The following is a 16,463-nucleotide window of genomic DNA, read 5'->3' on the forward strand; positions in this document are numbered from 1 at the left end:
ACACTTGGTTGTGATCTTTCTTAGTGTTCATGAACTTGTTCATAAACTTACATGTAACCTTGGTCATGATTACTAGTTAATCTTGATCTTATATTTCTTGGATCTAACTTGTTAGTTCAAGAACAACACTTTAAACTCTCTAACTTGTGTTGATTTGACTTAAGAACTATAGATCTAAACTTTTGAGTCTTGAATCTTCAAGATCTAACTAAGAACTATGCTCTACAAGCTAAGATCTTGCTTACTTAAGTTCAATTCAAGTTTGTAACTTATTATTGTTTTAAAGTTCATGTGTGTGTAGATCTAGGACTTGATGTAACTTGGTTCATCAAATTCATGTCTTAGACTTGCACTAAGGTTATGATGGACAAATCTTGGTTAAAATGATGTATACACATCCATGAGTTGTACACTTGAAGCTATACGCATCAAGAATGAGAACCGTGATGAACATCAAGCACCGAGACAACCGGAACTCTCCAAAACCCACTGTTCTGTCCAAAACCTACTGACCTGATGCTTCTGGAACAGACCAGTAGACCTGGGCTGTTCTAACCTTGATTTTTAGATAGAACTTTTCGAGTAGATAACTTTTCATATAGGACTCGTCTTAATCCGAGTTACGGTTTAGGATTTATGGCCCTCCGATCGTTACCATGTCCTTTAACGTTGTGCAGAAATTTCTGACCTACTCGCACTTAGACCGTCGCCACGGTCAAACCAAGACGAGTTTGCTTCTGTAAATTTTACCACACTTAAGGGACTCATAGACGGAGCCATGACCACTGGTCTCACCTTAATTCAGTAAGGGTAGAGACCGTGGCGACTGACCGAAGTCAGCCTTTGTTTTAAACGACTTTCATAAACGAGTCTTACTTGTTACCTTTTGTTTAATGATGATTGATGATGACCCTTATGACCTTAATTACGTACTTGTAAACCTTTTGAGACGACTTATTGACTTAGTGCTATTTGACTTAGGTTGAGGACGTTTGGACCGTTACTTGCACACCACTTTCCGACTACTACCTTACCGTTACTACTAATCATTGTGAGTTATAGCATTCCCTTTTTACTTTAACTTATTTTGGGAACTGAGAATGCATGCGGATTTTATGTTTTACATACTAGGCACGAGTACTTAAACTTTATATATGTGTGGGTTATATAACGGCAGAAACATTCCCTTTAGCTCGGTAACGTTTAATCATTGGTTTTTGAACCGTGAACGCGAATCTTAGATATGGATCCATAGGGTTTGACATCCCCACTCGGGCTAGTAGCGCTAGCATTTAACGAGTGTTTAATACTTCGAGGTTATACGCACTTGCCAAGTGCACTTTAAGGGGGTACATTAAACGTTAAGTTAGTTACCGGGTGCCCACGGTTAAGCATATACTTTTACATACTTTTGAAACGCTCGTTGTAGCACTGAAATCTCGTGGCCTACTTACATTACTGTTATACTTAAACTATAGCTCACCAACCTTTGTGTTGACCTTTTTAAGCATGTATTTTCTCAGGTGCTTGAAGTCGCTTCCGCTATCTTACTAGTCGTGCTGTAGAACCCGCTGCCCAGTGTTGTTATCGCATGACTACTTATGTTGCATTCAAACTTTTTACTTATGAACTTATGTTATGTAACGACCATTATGGTCACGTACACTTATTTAATGCTTCTACTCAGTGAAGCATACTTTGATTTGTAAAACAATTGACGTATGTTATGACGTCACTTTTATTAATGAATGCAAACTCTGTTTTGAAAACGCATATAGTACTTAACCTTGTAATGATCCTGTTGATGATGGTCCGTACATGATGATTTAGTACGGGGCGTCACATCATCAATGAACCAAATAATTTCTCAAGTTAAAATACTTTAGAAAACCGATTTTCTAAAGTTCAAGTGTCGCATATTTACTTAACGAACCAATCGTTAAGATTAAATACTTATAAGGTGTCGGTAAGCTTGTTATTGGGTATGACCCGACTTGGATCATAACATATTAGCCACATTAATTTAATATGTCTCCGGGCATATGAAATACCTTCAGATTAGTGCTTTAAGCCTTTATTAATAGAAAAAAAAGTGTTGTTTATGTATCAATGTTAACTATGTGTTTTCTGAATTTTTAAGTGTTTCCTAAAGGAGAGTAGTTTTACTGTGTGAATTGCGTAAAGTTGAAATCAAATTCAATTAGCTTAGAGTTAAGTGCAAGATAAGATCTAGAAGTTGTTCAGATTGCAGCTGCTAGACAGGTCATTGAGGTTCTTGTGATCCTGTTAGTACTCCAACTAAATTTGTTTCGTATCTATATTGGATAAGCTGTGTTCTTATTTCACTTTGCTACATCGAGTTAGAATCTTGAAAGTTATGCATATATGTACTTCATATTAACTATAATAACTATGAACCTATATTTTAAAAGGTATGTAGGACAGTTATGAAAAGGGTGTTGAAATTTTTACTTTTGATTTTTATAAATCCACTTTTTATTATGCTTTAGTGTATGTACAGTACAATTACATATGCTTTAAAGTAAATGGATTTATCAAAATAATATGTGAAAATATCACTACCCCTATATTGTGTGTATTGATAGGATGATAATTTTTTTATAATATCTCAGTGTATAAACTGAATGCAAGTTGTACGCCAAATCCAACATACTAAAGGAAAGTCAAATATGCACCAAAGTTTTGATCATTTAGGTTGTACCATGTGAATTAAGAAAATGATATTGGTCATTGTAGTTCAAAAGGATAGTTCAGTTTTGCAGTGTGTTGTTGTGTTGGTGGTTCGCTCAAATTTGTATCCTTTGTACTTTAAGAGTTCAGCAACTGAATGTTAAATGTGATACTAAACCTAAGGTATTGTATGTTCTCAATTCATTTATCATGCTTTTGAATAATAACATTGATCTGCTTAAACAATTCATATTGATTTTCAGGGCATGGTTCCAAATCCAAGCTTATGTAATTAAAGGTATGAATGATTTGTTAACTTACAGATGATTTATGTTTGTATATGTATACCGTTGTTATTGTTTTAATATGTAAATATGCAATGACAAGGCTATTGAGGAAGAACTTAAGCTAGATGCATGATGCATATGCTATTTAACACGCCTACTATTTGATTGATTTATTACTAAGTTTTATTGTTTTTAAATGCTAAATTGAGATATTATGTTGATGGTTCAAAGTGTTTCTTCATATATTAATGTTGGCAGTGCTAAATTTGTTTATTGTTGTAGTTCTTTATATGTATTTATGTGGCTATGGTTATGGTTTTGGGTATTTCTGATGAAAATGATTTTGGTTAGAATTACTCAATTGTATAAATGGGACTACCCCATCAAATAATGCTTGAAGTTGGTTTTTAACCATTTGATTGCATGGTTTAATTTTGTTATATGCTCGAGGTTCATTTGTTGATCGTTTTTAACTATTAGGGTTGCATGAAAGTAATTGTTAATAAACTCTTTATTTGCAGGGATTGAAAGTTGGAACATTGAAGCCATTGGTGTAGCTGCTTCTTTATTTTCGTGAGCTAACGATCAAACAAATTGTGGATTTATGATAGAAATTTCATGATATGTACGGAGTATTTCTTTTACATGTACAAACTTATTCAATAATGCATTGTTTCGTCATTGTTAAGTGTATAATGCTATTTTTCTGAGCTACCATACAACGCACGGGCTCTTAAATCTAGTAAATAAATAAATAACAAAACAAAAGATCAAATACAAATTCTCCATAGAGTGAAAAATTTAAATAATAAAAAGAAATCAAACTCATAAGTAACATCTGTGGCTGAGATATTTGCATACCCTTATCGGAAATACAAGTAGCACATGAATAGTAAAATATAGATTGCTAACAACGTTGTGGTAGAGTTTTTTTAACATATGAGAAACTATATTAGTTCGAAGCATAACGTTATAATCACATGACAAACTAATGCTATGGTATAAAGAAAATAACAAGCCAAGATCTAACGGTAATAGAAAAAAGGCAGTCCTAGTAATTCAAAAATCAAAACCATAAGAAGAAACAAACATATTTTTTAGGTACTTGCCTCATTTTACAGCAGTTTCCCATCACCAGTAACCTCTCTTGGGCTTTCGAGTACTAAGAAAACGATCCAACGTCACCAACGCATCTTCAAACTTGCGAATCTTAAGAAAACCCATGATCATTTTCACTTCACTTTCCGAAAATTTAGCCGTTTTCATAATCTGATCCAATAACTTAAACAAAGTATCATCCATTTTCAGGGCACAAAGACCTTCAGCAAGCATATAAATAGCAGAAAACTCGGGTATATAACCTTTTGAAGTCATCTCAAACACAAAGTCAACTGCTTGACCAATTGGCCCTCCACCCGAACACAACCCTTTCGAAACAATCTTATACGACACCTCATCAGGCGTACACCCCTTTTGTTCCATTTCTCTAAAAAGCTCAATTGCAGCATCAGCACCCCGTTTTTTAAACAACGTTTGAATAACGGGATTATACGCGTGTGGTCCCACAACCATATTGTCTTTTAACTGAATACTTCTTAACAACCTACAAGCAACATCGATCCGTCCTGCTTTACACAACCCTTGAATTAACGTCCCGTAAGTGACTATATCGGGCTCACATTCATTTGTAACCATAACTTGAACGATATCCGTTGCTTTTTTAATATCACCCGTTTTACAAAAATGAGAAAGAAGGGAATTATAAGTGAACTTATCGGGCTTAACTCCTTCAATGATCATCTGGTCCATAAGCATAGCTGCCTCTTCGGCCCGTCTGTTTTTGCAAAGACCGTCTATAAGCGTGTTATAAGTCACCACGTTTCTTGAAATCCCTAAAAGCTCCATTCGATCGAAAATCTCACCCGCTTCTTCGACTTTCTTGTTTTTACAAAACCCGTCAATAAGAGTATTGTATGTTATCACACTACGCGGGCAATCACTTGATTCCATTTCTTTAAGTAATTTCAAAGCGGAATCAAGTTTACCTTTGGTACAGTACCAGTCGATTAACATATTGTAAGTAAACTCGTCTGGTTGACAACCTTTGCTTTTCATTTCATTGAATACTTGAAGCGCGTTTTCAAATTTGCCAGATAAGCAAAGACCTTGAATAAGAGAATTAAACGTACAAACATCGGGCGAAATTCCTTTACTAGTCAAAACAAGAGCGAGTTGAGAGGCTGCTTCAACTTGGTTTTCTTTACACAAACCACTAATTATAGTGTTGTATGTGACCGTATTAGGCGAAACGTCCCGTTCAATCATTTGATCAAGGATTTCATTCGCCCCATCAACGTTACCAATTTTACACAATCCAGATATCACTGTGTTGTACGTATACACATCCGGATCAAAACCCTCTTGAAGCATTACATCCAAAATCTCTAAAGCTTGTTTTACATGCCCTGCTTTACATAAACCATTAACCAAAGTATTAAACGTATATCGATCAGGACAAAATCCCTCTTTTGACATCTCTTGAACAAAACTTAAAGCTTCTGAAACTTGACCAATTTTGCAAAATCCATGAATCAAAGTGTTAACCGTCACATTCGTTACTTGACAGTTAGCCGATACCATTTGTTCCCTCATTCTTATGGAACCATCTAAATTCCCTTCCTCAATGTAACCGTGCATCAGGGTCGTATATGTCTTTTCATCAGGTACTAATCCATGGCTAGGCATTTCTTCCATAAACAATATTGCAAGCCTCATTTGGTGAGCTTTACAAAGAGCCTTTATCAAGATGTTAAACGTTGCAACGTCTCGTTTAATTCCTTTACTAGTCATTAACGAGTGTACATCTTCGACTAACTTCAACTTACTCCCTTCAACAAGAAGGTTTAACAAGAAATTAAAAGTATATGTCCCGGGCTTCACTCCAAACTCTTCTTCCATTATAAATAAAACACAAATCGCCTCGTCATATAAACCAACCTTGGCGAAACTTTCAATCAAAATAAAGAAAGTATCTTCAACAACCTTACACGAAGTACGCTTCATGTCATCTAATACTCCTCTAATCGAATCAACTGAACCTACTTGACCAAGCTTTATAAGCATCTCCTCATAAACAGGCAAAGAGGGTTCGAAACTTGGTTGCTTTAAAGCCCATTTAAAAACATCAAGCACCGAATGCTCATCGTTTTCACGACGTAAGATATCAATAACTTCTTTTTCAGAAGTTAAAGTAGTGTGTTGCTCATAGTGTTTAGTTGATGCCAAAGTAACAAGTTGGGAGACTTTTGTAGTAGTGAAAAATAAAGAAGGGTGGTTTATATTTTGTGGTAAAATCCATGGTTCACAACTTAAACAAGAAGAAAAAGCCATTTCAAGCAACCAATCTCAACAACACAATTTACAAAGTATACTATCAACTCATTCAGGCATTTCAACAAACACCTGGTGGACAGTTACCAAAATTTATACTTTTACACAGATATGTAAAATTCCACTCTAGAAATATCAACAGGCAGTTAACTTACGTTATCCATAGCATGAGCTTGTGTACATCTGCTTGAAATGAATGTAAAAGTAATAGTAAAAGATATGAAGAAACTTAACCTGGGTATATAATAAGTTACTGATAATTGCAAGAAGATAGAATCTTTAAGTTAATTCAGTGAAGGGGAGAAGAAGATTTCAGACAAAGAAAATTGTTGAGAAAATGAAATTGAGCTCTGGCGGTTAACGGATAAAGTATCGAATGAGGGATGCAATAGAAGGCTATATTTGGTAACCTGCAACTAATTACTGCCTATTTTAGGCTTTTATTAAATAGTCAAAACAATTGAAATATACAATTTTTTTTTTTTTTTTTTTTTTTCAAGACAAGGCCTCAAAAGTGAGGTTGATAGAGATTAAACATGGATCCCCTCGAGATTTGCGAGCATCAAAACCACTCAACCACCGTTTTAAGATTTTTATTATCTTTTTCTAATAAAAAATTATATTAAAATACATTCAAAGATAAATGATCTACTGATGAGGGTCGTTGAAATAAATGATCCACTAATATTAAAAAATTATCGTTAAAAAAAATACATTCAAAGATAAAGATAAAAATAAATGATTTTGCTAAAATGTGGCCCAATGGTACATTATAATGAGCACTTAGAGAGTGAATATGTCCATATTCATATCCATAAATATTAAAATTCATTAAATAAATTTGAAAGTTTTTTAAATAAAAAAAGATATTAATGTAAGTTTTTCTATGTAGAAAAGTTTATAATAATTTAATACTTCTTGAGGTGAATGGTGTTTCTGATATTCATCCGGTTTGCAATCTGGTTGCGGAGGATGATGGTTGTCCTCAGGTCGATTTGGGTCAAAAAGACAGGAACTGGAGATGGGTCAGGAGGCAGGTGTGGGTTTTGGGAGTCTTGATGGGACTGGGTCGAGACGAAAAAAAAGAAAGAATAGCAACTGATTTGATGGGCCTAGATGAAGGTAAGACATCGGGTAATGCTACTAGTTTTTTTGAGAAGGTGGCGAAAGATCTTGAATGATGTATTAGGGTGGAAGGTAAACTGCTTAATTCGAATGCGCTTCCGAAACATATAGTGAGGAAGGGGTTTAAGGTTAAGAAAAGAGGTACTATGAAAGGTTAACGTTGAAGGTTTATGAAGTATCTTTTTCGGTTCTTTGATGTTATCATGTAAGTTTTTTTTTTTTTTTTTTTTTTTTTTTTTTTTTTTTACCCGAAAAACAAATTTTATTAATAATTCAAATCATATACACGGGGTAGGATATACCCTTCAACCCCAAAATACAAAAACAAGAACAGAATCTTTACACTATGCAGATTCCTCAATAGAATCGAAGCCATTGTCGACCCAGATGCATCTTCAACAATACTATCTCCTTACCTATCACAAATCGAGCTCAATTTCATCATTCTGGACGCCCAATTTACATCAGGTACTCCCATCATGTAAGTAGAAATTCCTCCATTTCAGATTTCAAATACTAGCAACCCTAATTACAGCTGCATTATTCTTAACTTTAATGCTCCTCAATTTCCATCTAACATTTTCTTTAATCACCTTAATGACATCTTCTACTGTTCTTCTCTTTTGTTGAAACAACCTTTTGTTTCTTTCTTGCCAGATGCAATATACAGCAGAAGCTAGGATTAACCTGTCAAGCACATTCATTATACTTTTTGAACTAGAATATTTCACCATCTCCTCTATAATACTAGTAATATCATTTTTCAACCCTTTGTTTGCCATAACTTTCTTAACTTCCAGCCAAATCTTGTTAGAATAGTTGCACTGGAAAAAGAGATGCTCATGTGAGTCCTCCCCTTTATTGCACAATGGGCAACTATATCTATTATATGGATACCATTTCTGAAGCCTATCATGTAAGATTTCTTGTAGTGGTTGTTTAGCCTTGTGCGGGCCTCGTTGACTCAGTTTGTATCTTTGTTGCGGGTTTTCATTTTTTTTGATGAAGCTCGAGTTTTATAAAGTTACAGTTTTTTGCCAAAAAAAAAAAAAAAAAGACAACCAAATATAAAATAGACTAGAATTGAATGAAATTACAATTGAGACCGATTCGATTTATCTATTTAAGTAGAACCAACAATCTACTTAAAAAAATTTATTTTTGCCGGGTGTTGGGCCCTTTATCAAGAAAAAACAATCTACTTGAATAACAAACATTACATATCTTATACTACAAACCTCCGTGTATAATCGGCGTACTATAATTACCAATATACAAACCAATACATTAATAAAAAAGCAAAAGCTAATGCACAAACAAACAAGCCTATTAAACATCCTAACACTCGGGACTTCAAATATACCGAATTAAAAATAGAAAACAATGATATTATGAACAAGTGAACCTCTCAACATTCCGATCATAAGGGAAGAAGTGTTATAACTCTCACTCACTAAAAGCAAACCACCCACTAAAAGCAAGCGAACCTAAATAAAAGTCTTATAGCCCGAACTAAACCGCAACAAAGTAAATCAACTCACCTACCCACCCTGTAGAGATATGTATAGTTATGTAGTCGTTTTTGTCTATATCTAAAGTATAAGGTTTATGTTATAACTTTATTTTCTGTATTTGTATTTATGCCAACGATTGGCTCCAGTGATTAACGATTGGCAAATGCTGATGCTGAGCTTACATGGTTGGTTCACCTATTTGAAGAGCTCGGAGTAACCAACTTAAAACCAGTCACTCTACATTGTGATAATCAGTCCGCTTTACACATAACCAAAAACCCAGTTTTTCATGAACGTATTAAGCATATCGATCTTGATTGCCATTTTACACGCGAAAAGGTCATGGAAGGACTTATTCAACTAAGTTACCTTCCCACGTAAAATCAACTAGCTGATGTTCTTACGAAGATCTTACCATCTCAGCAGCTTCAATCGTTGTTAACCAAGTTGGGAACGTCTTCTTCCCTTCCTCCAACTTGGGGGGGGGGGGGGGGGGGGGGGGGGGGGGGGGGGGGGGGGGTGTTAGAGATATGTATAGTTATGTAGTCGTTTCTGTCTACATCTAAAGTATAAGGTTTATATTGTAACTTTATTTTCTGTATTTGTATTTATGCCACCGATTGGCTCCAGTGATTAATGAGAGAGAAAGATTTCATTTTTCCTTTTTTCTCTCTTAGTTTGTTACACCCCTCTATACGAATTCCCAACTCCGTGGATCCGTCGTTATGCCGCATGAAATTAGTCACCGGAAAACTCAACCACACTCGAAAGCGGGTACATATACATACAATTCACCTGTCATTTTCACATTATAATAGTATAATGCACATGAATTTGAAACAACTTCACACATATTATTTACATACAATAACACTTACATTTCTAAGCACTTTTATTGTACTTTTGATAGAAAAAAGGCATAAGAAAACACAACAAATCTCCATCGTCACAATCAAACGATATGTGAAACAATATAGTCGACAATTTTATTGTTAGTTATTCATCAATAAATTAGTCTTCCAACCATAAATCAAGCAATTGTTCTCCAATATGTTTTTCTCATACATGTCTCGTTAGTTCATTTTCAATTCCACCCGACGATGCACATTCTGAAATGCATCTAACAATGTACCATCAAGCTCAACAACAACAAAAGCATCATCAACAATTCGGCTACGTTCGTCTTATTCAAATTACCAAGGCTATGACTAATACCCCCAAACAGCACCAGCTCAAAATTAAATCCAGAACATTCAAAACTAACACGCGGCCAACCCGAATACGGAGAAGAATCAATAATTCAATACCCGAATTTTAACCACAAAAATATACTACACAGAATATAAGAATTTTGTGAAAAGACGTTGTAAAACATTGTAAGAAGTTACAATCGAACGACTCTTTGTGAAAAAATATAATGTGAAACAACATAATAGTGCCAAAGAAACAAAACCTACAACTCCTCACTGAAAAATGGAATAAAATATATTAAAAAAAGTCAAACTAGGTTATTTTCATTTACAAAAAATATTTTTTGTTCCGTTGGTCTATATATTAAACCTCGTATTGTTAACAGCGTCCCTCAGAGTTTTTTTTACTTTTAGAATCCTTTGTTTTTCAAAAAAATTGCAATAAGCATCTATCCGTCAGTTTCCTGTTAAAAAGCCCGTTAACCCTTGACATATCATTACATGTGAGAGTATATTCATCCTTTTACTCTTCATTTTTTTTGTTCACTAAAAAAAGAAGGACCACTGGCACAAAAAATCGTATAATTTACATATTTTTAATCTAATTTATAAATTTATTAAAAAAAAAAATCTTTAATGCTTTGAATAAAAATCTTTAACAGGAGTAACAGGCAACACTTTCATTACTTCTCCTCAAATCATGTTTGTAGTAAAGCCCCATCTCATAATCATAAACCCAAATCATCTTCGTGGTAAAGTCCCATATATCTGTGCTCATTTTCGTCTTTACCGGTAAATGCCCGTGGTGTTTAAAGGCCGAAAATCAAGATCTCAAATTCGAGTAGAGACAGATCTGAAGGCGGTGTTTGTCGAACCTGACGACGGTGGAGAGCTGGATCTGACGACGGTGGTGGTTGGTGTGGATCTTGTCGGAATCCAACTTGTTCATCGCGATGACATGATTTGAGTGAGAAAGACGGTCGTATATCAGAAGCGACTAAGAGATTGTTGAAAGATTAACACAAGAAAGTTGAATTTTTATTCAGTTAGGAATGATGAAGACAGAAATGAATCTGATCCGACTCGGATATATTTGAGCTTCAGAATTTAACCACGATAGGAATGAATAATTATCGAGAAGAGTTGCAATATACGAGACAACCCGTCTCGATACTACGACATAACTAGAAACCACATAAGTCATTGCCTTGTTTTTTTTAACCATTGTAAATAGAGGTATTATTTTTAACGACAAACTATTATGAATTTTGACTTGTTTTAATCATCTGATGATGACTACCAGTAGTCACCTTACACTGCATCCCCTTTTTTTTTATTTGAAAGAAAATAAGCATTGTGGATATATCAAGTAAGATGTGATTACGAATTTTGTCTCAGAGATTTGGTATTACGAAAGATAAATATGATCGAGCACTTGAGATTTTACATTGAGATTTTACACTCGTTATAGACGATGGTGGCATGGATTTTGTTAGTAAATCTCTGTAAAGGATGGATACATAGTTCAAATTCAAATATATATTATTATATATACTATTTATTTATTAAAATTGGAAATTTTGATGTGCCTTGGTACTCAAAGTAGATTTGAGGATATAAATAAGTGTTGTTGTGTTTTATATAAATTTGTTTATTTGCTTATGATGAAGAAATGTGATGATCTGAGAATCTAATAGTTGAATGTTGATGATGAATATGAAGATGAAATGATTATGATAAGATCTGTTGATAATTGATTGTAAAAAGAATGGACCACAGTATTGGAGTAGAGGAATTCGGCACCAATCTTGGTCTAAAATGGACCAAGAAAGATATGTAAGTGTCTTTTTTCTCTGTTCGTATCTTCTGTTTATTAATGAAGATTATCTCCTTAAACATTCGTGGGTTCGGGTCCGGGAAAGAAAGTAAATTTGGTGATGTTAAAAGCTTATGTTTCGTAGAAAGGCCCTCTATTCTAGCGTTGCAAGAAACGAAATGTCATAAACTAGTCGACAATTGGTTATTCGGGCTTTGGGGTTCTATTGATTGTGGGTATGTTCAAAAAGAAATGGTTGGTAAGTCGGGCGGACAATTATTAATTTGGGATAAAAACATCTTCGAGGTTTCTAGTGAGTTAATTGGTGACTTTTTTATTGCTATACGGGGAAAATGGAAAAAGTCGGGTAATGAATCGATTATTGTCAATGTGTACGGTCCGCATGATGACGCTAACAAATGTAAATTTTGGGATTCGCTTGACAAGATTTTGTGTATTGATGGTGTGTCGTGGGTCATTTGTGGGGACTTTAACGAGGTTAGAGATAAGTCGGAAAGATTGAATTGTGAATTTTATGATAATCGGGCTAAGAGGTTTAACGAGTTCATTGACAGAAATAGTTTAGTGGACATTCCTTTGGGTGGGAGGAAATTTACTAGGGTTAGTGATGATGGGATGAAAATGAGTAAGCTAGATAGATTCTTGGTTTCAGACGACTTTCTTATACTTTGGACCGATCTAAAAGTGGTGACTTTAGATAGAAGTGTATCGGACCATTGTCCTATTTCGTTGTCGGATGGTGAGGTGGATTTTGGGCCTAAACCGTTCAAAATCTTTGATGATTGGTTCGTGGTTGAGGGTATTGACAAGGTTATTGCCGATTCTTGGTCTGGTCCAATGGGGGGTAACCGAAAAGATTGCGTTTTCCGTAAAAGTTAAAAAGATTAAAAGGTAACCTTAAAGAATGGAGTAAAGTTCACTTTGGTAAGCTTGATAGTGAGATTGAGTCGGTTAAAAAGGTAGTAACGGATCTTGAAATGAAAGCTGAAGTAGGTTGTTTGAATGATGAAGAGCGAGCTAAATGGCTAACCTCGAGAAAAACATGGATGGAAAAGGAAAAAATTAAGACAGGGATGCTAAAGCAGAAAGCTCGTGTTCGATGGATGACTGATGGAGACGAAAACTCAAAATATTTCCATAATTCCTTAAAGAGAAAATATAAAAAAAACAACATCCGGGGGATTAATGTTAACGGGTCTTGGTGTGAAAATCCTAATACAATCAAAGAAGTTGCTTTCAACCATTTTAAGAGCATTTTCGAGGTGCATAATTCGGATGGACCAAGCCTTGAAGGGCTGTTTTCTGAATCGATTTCATCAGCGGATAATGAGCTCTTAGAAGCTCACTTCACGGAAGAGGAAATTTGGGAATCGGTCAAATGTTGTGGTAGTTCGAAGGCCCCGGGACCGGATGGGTTCAACTTTGGTTTTTTCAAAAAGTTTTGGTCCATAATCAAAGATGATTTGATAGGTGCAATCAACTGGTTTTGGGTTTTTGGTGAGTTTTCAAAGGGTTGCAATGCTTCTTTTGTTTCCCTTATTCCGAAGAAATCGGATCCGCTGAGTTTTAGTGATTATCGTCCGATTAGTCTTATATGCAGTTATTATAAAATTATCGCGAAAATGTTGTCCTTGAGAATTCGTAAAGTGGTACCTCGTCTTGTAGGGATGGAACAAAGTGCGTTTCTTGGGGGTAGATATATTCTTGATGGTGCGTTAGTTGCTAATGAAGTGGTCGAAGATCTTAAAAGAAACAAAAAGCACGGCCTAATTTTTAAGGTAGACTTCGAGAAAGCCTTTGATTCGCTTAATTGGGATTATCTTCTTGAAGTGATGAAATGTATGGGGTTCGGTACCAAATGGTGCAAGTGGATTTCCTCGTGTCTTAAATCGGCTACAATCTCCATTCTCATAAACGGGTCTCCGACAAGTGAGTTTAATCTTAAAAGGGGCGTTCGCCAAGGTGATCCTTTATCGCCTTTTCTTTTTATTATTGCAGCGGAGGGACTTAATATCCTAACGAAAGTGGCGGTTGAGAGAGGGATGTATAAAGGGCTGGAGGTGGGTAAAGATAAAGTCGTCATCTCCCATTTGCAATATGCGGATGATACGATTTTTTTTGGCGAATGGAGTAGACGTAATGCGCGAAATTTAATGTACTTGTTGGAATGTTTTGAACGGGCTTCGGGGGTTGAAGGTTAATTATAATAAAAGTCAATTATTTGCGATAGGGATTAGTAATGATAATGTGGAAGCTCTTGCGTCTTGGTGTTCGTGTCTCGGCGGTCGATTGCCTTTCATGTATTTGGGTATTCCCGTGGGTAATAGGATGAAGAAATTGAATGATTGGTCCCCGGTGATCGAGAAATTTAACAAGAGGTTAGCGGATTGGAGAGCAAAAATGATTTCTTTCGGTGGACGGTTAACTTTAGTTAAGTCGGTTCTCTCTAGCCTACCTCTCTATTACTTCTCGCCCTTTCGTGCTCCTACTTGTGTGCTTAATTCTCTCGAGAGTGTGAGACGGAATTTTTTTTGGGGCGGGACGGGTTCTAATTCTAAAATTTCATGGGTTAAGTGGGAAAAAATCCTTCTTCCTCACGAAGAAGGAGGTTTAAATATCATGTCCTTAAAAAGTAAAAATTTGGCTCTTCTTTGTAAGTGGTGGTGGAGGTTTAAGACCGAAACTAACACTTTGTGGGTCACCGTTATTCGTAGCATTTATGGTTCTAATGGAGGTCTTGTACTTGGTAACGGACTTGCCCGGAATCCAAACGCTAGCCTTTGGAATTCTATTTGTGATGCAGGAAAACATGTGGACGGGTTAGGGATTTCTTTCTCTAATTCTTTCATACGCTCAATCGGGGATGAGAAAAGCACTTCTTTTTGGGATGACATTTGGGCGGGGAACGCAAGCTTTAAGGACAGATTCAAAAGACTACACAGGCTAGAGATCGACAAAGATATCAACATCAGTAGCAAAATCGAAGAATTTAAGGGTGATGGGCTCGACAATTGGGCCTATCCACCGATGGGCCGAACGAATAGTGAACTAAATGAGTTACGTGATACTGTTCGGAACTTGCAGGTGACCGAAGGTAAAAAAGACTGTTGGAGCTGGAATCTTAATTCGAAGGGCATTTATACGGTCAAGGAATGTTCGGTTATTGTTGACAAAATCATTCTACCACGTGCGGTTAATTCTATTGAGTCGTTGCGAAATGGTTTGGTTCCAAAAAAAGTGGAGGTGTTTATTTGGCGGGCGAGATTAGGACGTATACCGGTAAGATTCGAGTTAGATAAACGGGGCATCGACTTGAATAGTGTGAGATGCCCGATTTGTGATGGTGACATTGAGACGGTGGAGCATATACTTTTTTCTTGTCAAGTGGCAAAAGACATTTGGGCTAAAGTTCTTAAATGGTGGGGGTATAATTCGGCTATATTCGGGTTTGAGGATATTTTTAATGGCACTTTCGGTTGTGTAGCACAGGATCATAAAAAGAATCAATGGCAAGCGGTATGTTGGGTGGTTTGTTACATTCTATGGAAGAATAGAAATGCAAAGGTGTTCAAGAATAAGCTCGAGACGGTCCCATCTTTATTTAGCGAGGTTCAAGTTCTTTCATATGATTGGATTTCACGACGTTGCAAGGGTCATATTATGGATTGGCTACAATGGTTCTCACACCCTTAGTTTTAACCCCTTTTGTTAGTTGCAATCTTTGCAATTAGCTTAAGGCGATGTAATTTGTTTTCCTTATTTCTTTCGTGATGTATCGTGCTGTTAAGGTTGTCCAGTCAACCATGTACTATTCGTGTTTGTTTAATATAAGTCCTTCTTGCTTTTCAAAAAAAAAAAAAAAAAAAAAAAGAATGGACCACTGTAACTAAATAATACAAAACGAGGGACCAACAGAAACAAATATCGAAAATGAAGTAATAAGACGAAAGTACCCATCACGTGTTACTCACGTGGTAGTACTTAACGGAAGATTTGGATGACAGGCTGACGATGGGATTCTAATTGCAAATTTTTGAAAAACAAAGGATTATAAAGGCAATATGGGGTGTAATACAAGGATCAACGAAACAAAAAAAGTCTTTACAAAAACGTTGTATAACTATGACAAAGTGGTAACAGAGATTTGGACATTAACACATAATGTTGAATGTTCATATGATGTTCAAGTAACAATAAGAAGGAAGTTTAATTACAAATATTAGGGTGTAAACGAGCCGAGCCGAGCCCGAGCTTGATACTGTTCGAGCTCGGCTCGTTTATTTTTCAGAAAGCTCGAGCTCGAGCTTGGTTCGAGCCTTCAACTTTTAGATCGAGCTCGGCTCGTGTCATATGTTAAAAGCTAGAACTCGGCTCGTAAAAAAGCTCGATTAAGTGAGTGATATTTACGAATTTCGATGATCTAATAAGT

The 16,463-nt window shown here is 35.7% G+C and overlaps 1 protein-coding gene across 1 annotated transcript; it reads right to left on the reverse strand.

Moving 5' to 3' along the window:
* Positions 1-4,013: 4,013 nt before the first annotated feature.
* Positions 4,014-6,746, reverse strand: LOC139844240 (uncharacterized). Its single transcript, XM_071834461.1, has one exon. It carries the CDS (start codon positions 6,366-6,368, stop codon positions 4,110-4,112), a length of 2,259 nt encoding a protein of 752 aa, XP_071690562.1. The 5' UTR covers positions 6,369-6,746; the 3' UTR covers positions 4,014-4,109.
* Between the last annotated feature and the right edge of the window lie 9,717 nt (positions 6,747-16,463).

This window comes from Rutidosis leptorrhynchoides, chromosome 4 (assembly GCF_046630445.1).
Source record: "Rutidosis leptorrhynchoides isolate AG116_Rl617_1_P2 chromosome 4, CSIRO_AGI_Rlap_v1, whole genome shotgun sequence".
Lineage (NCBI taxonomy): Eukaryota > Viridiplantae > Streptophyta > Magnoliopsida > Asterales > Asteraceae > Rutidosis > Rutidosis leptorrhynchoides.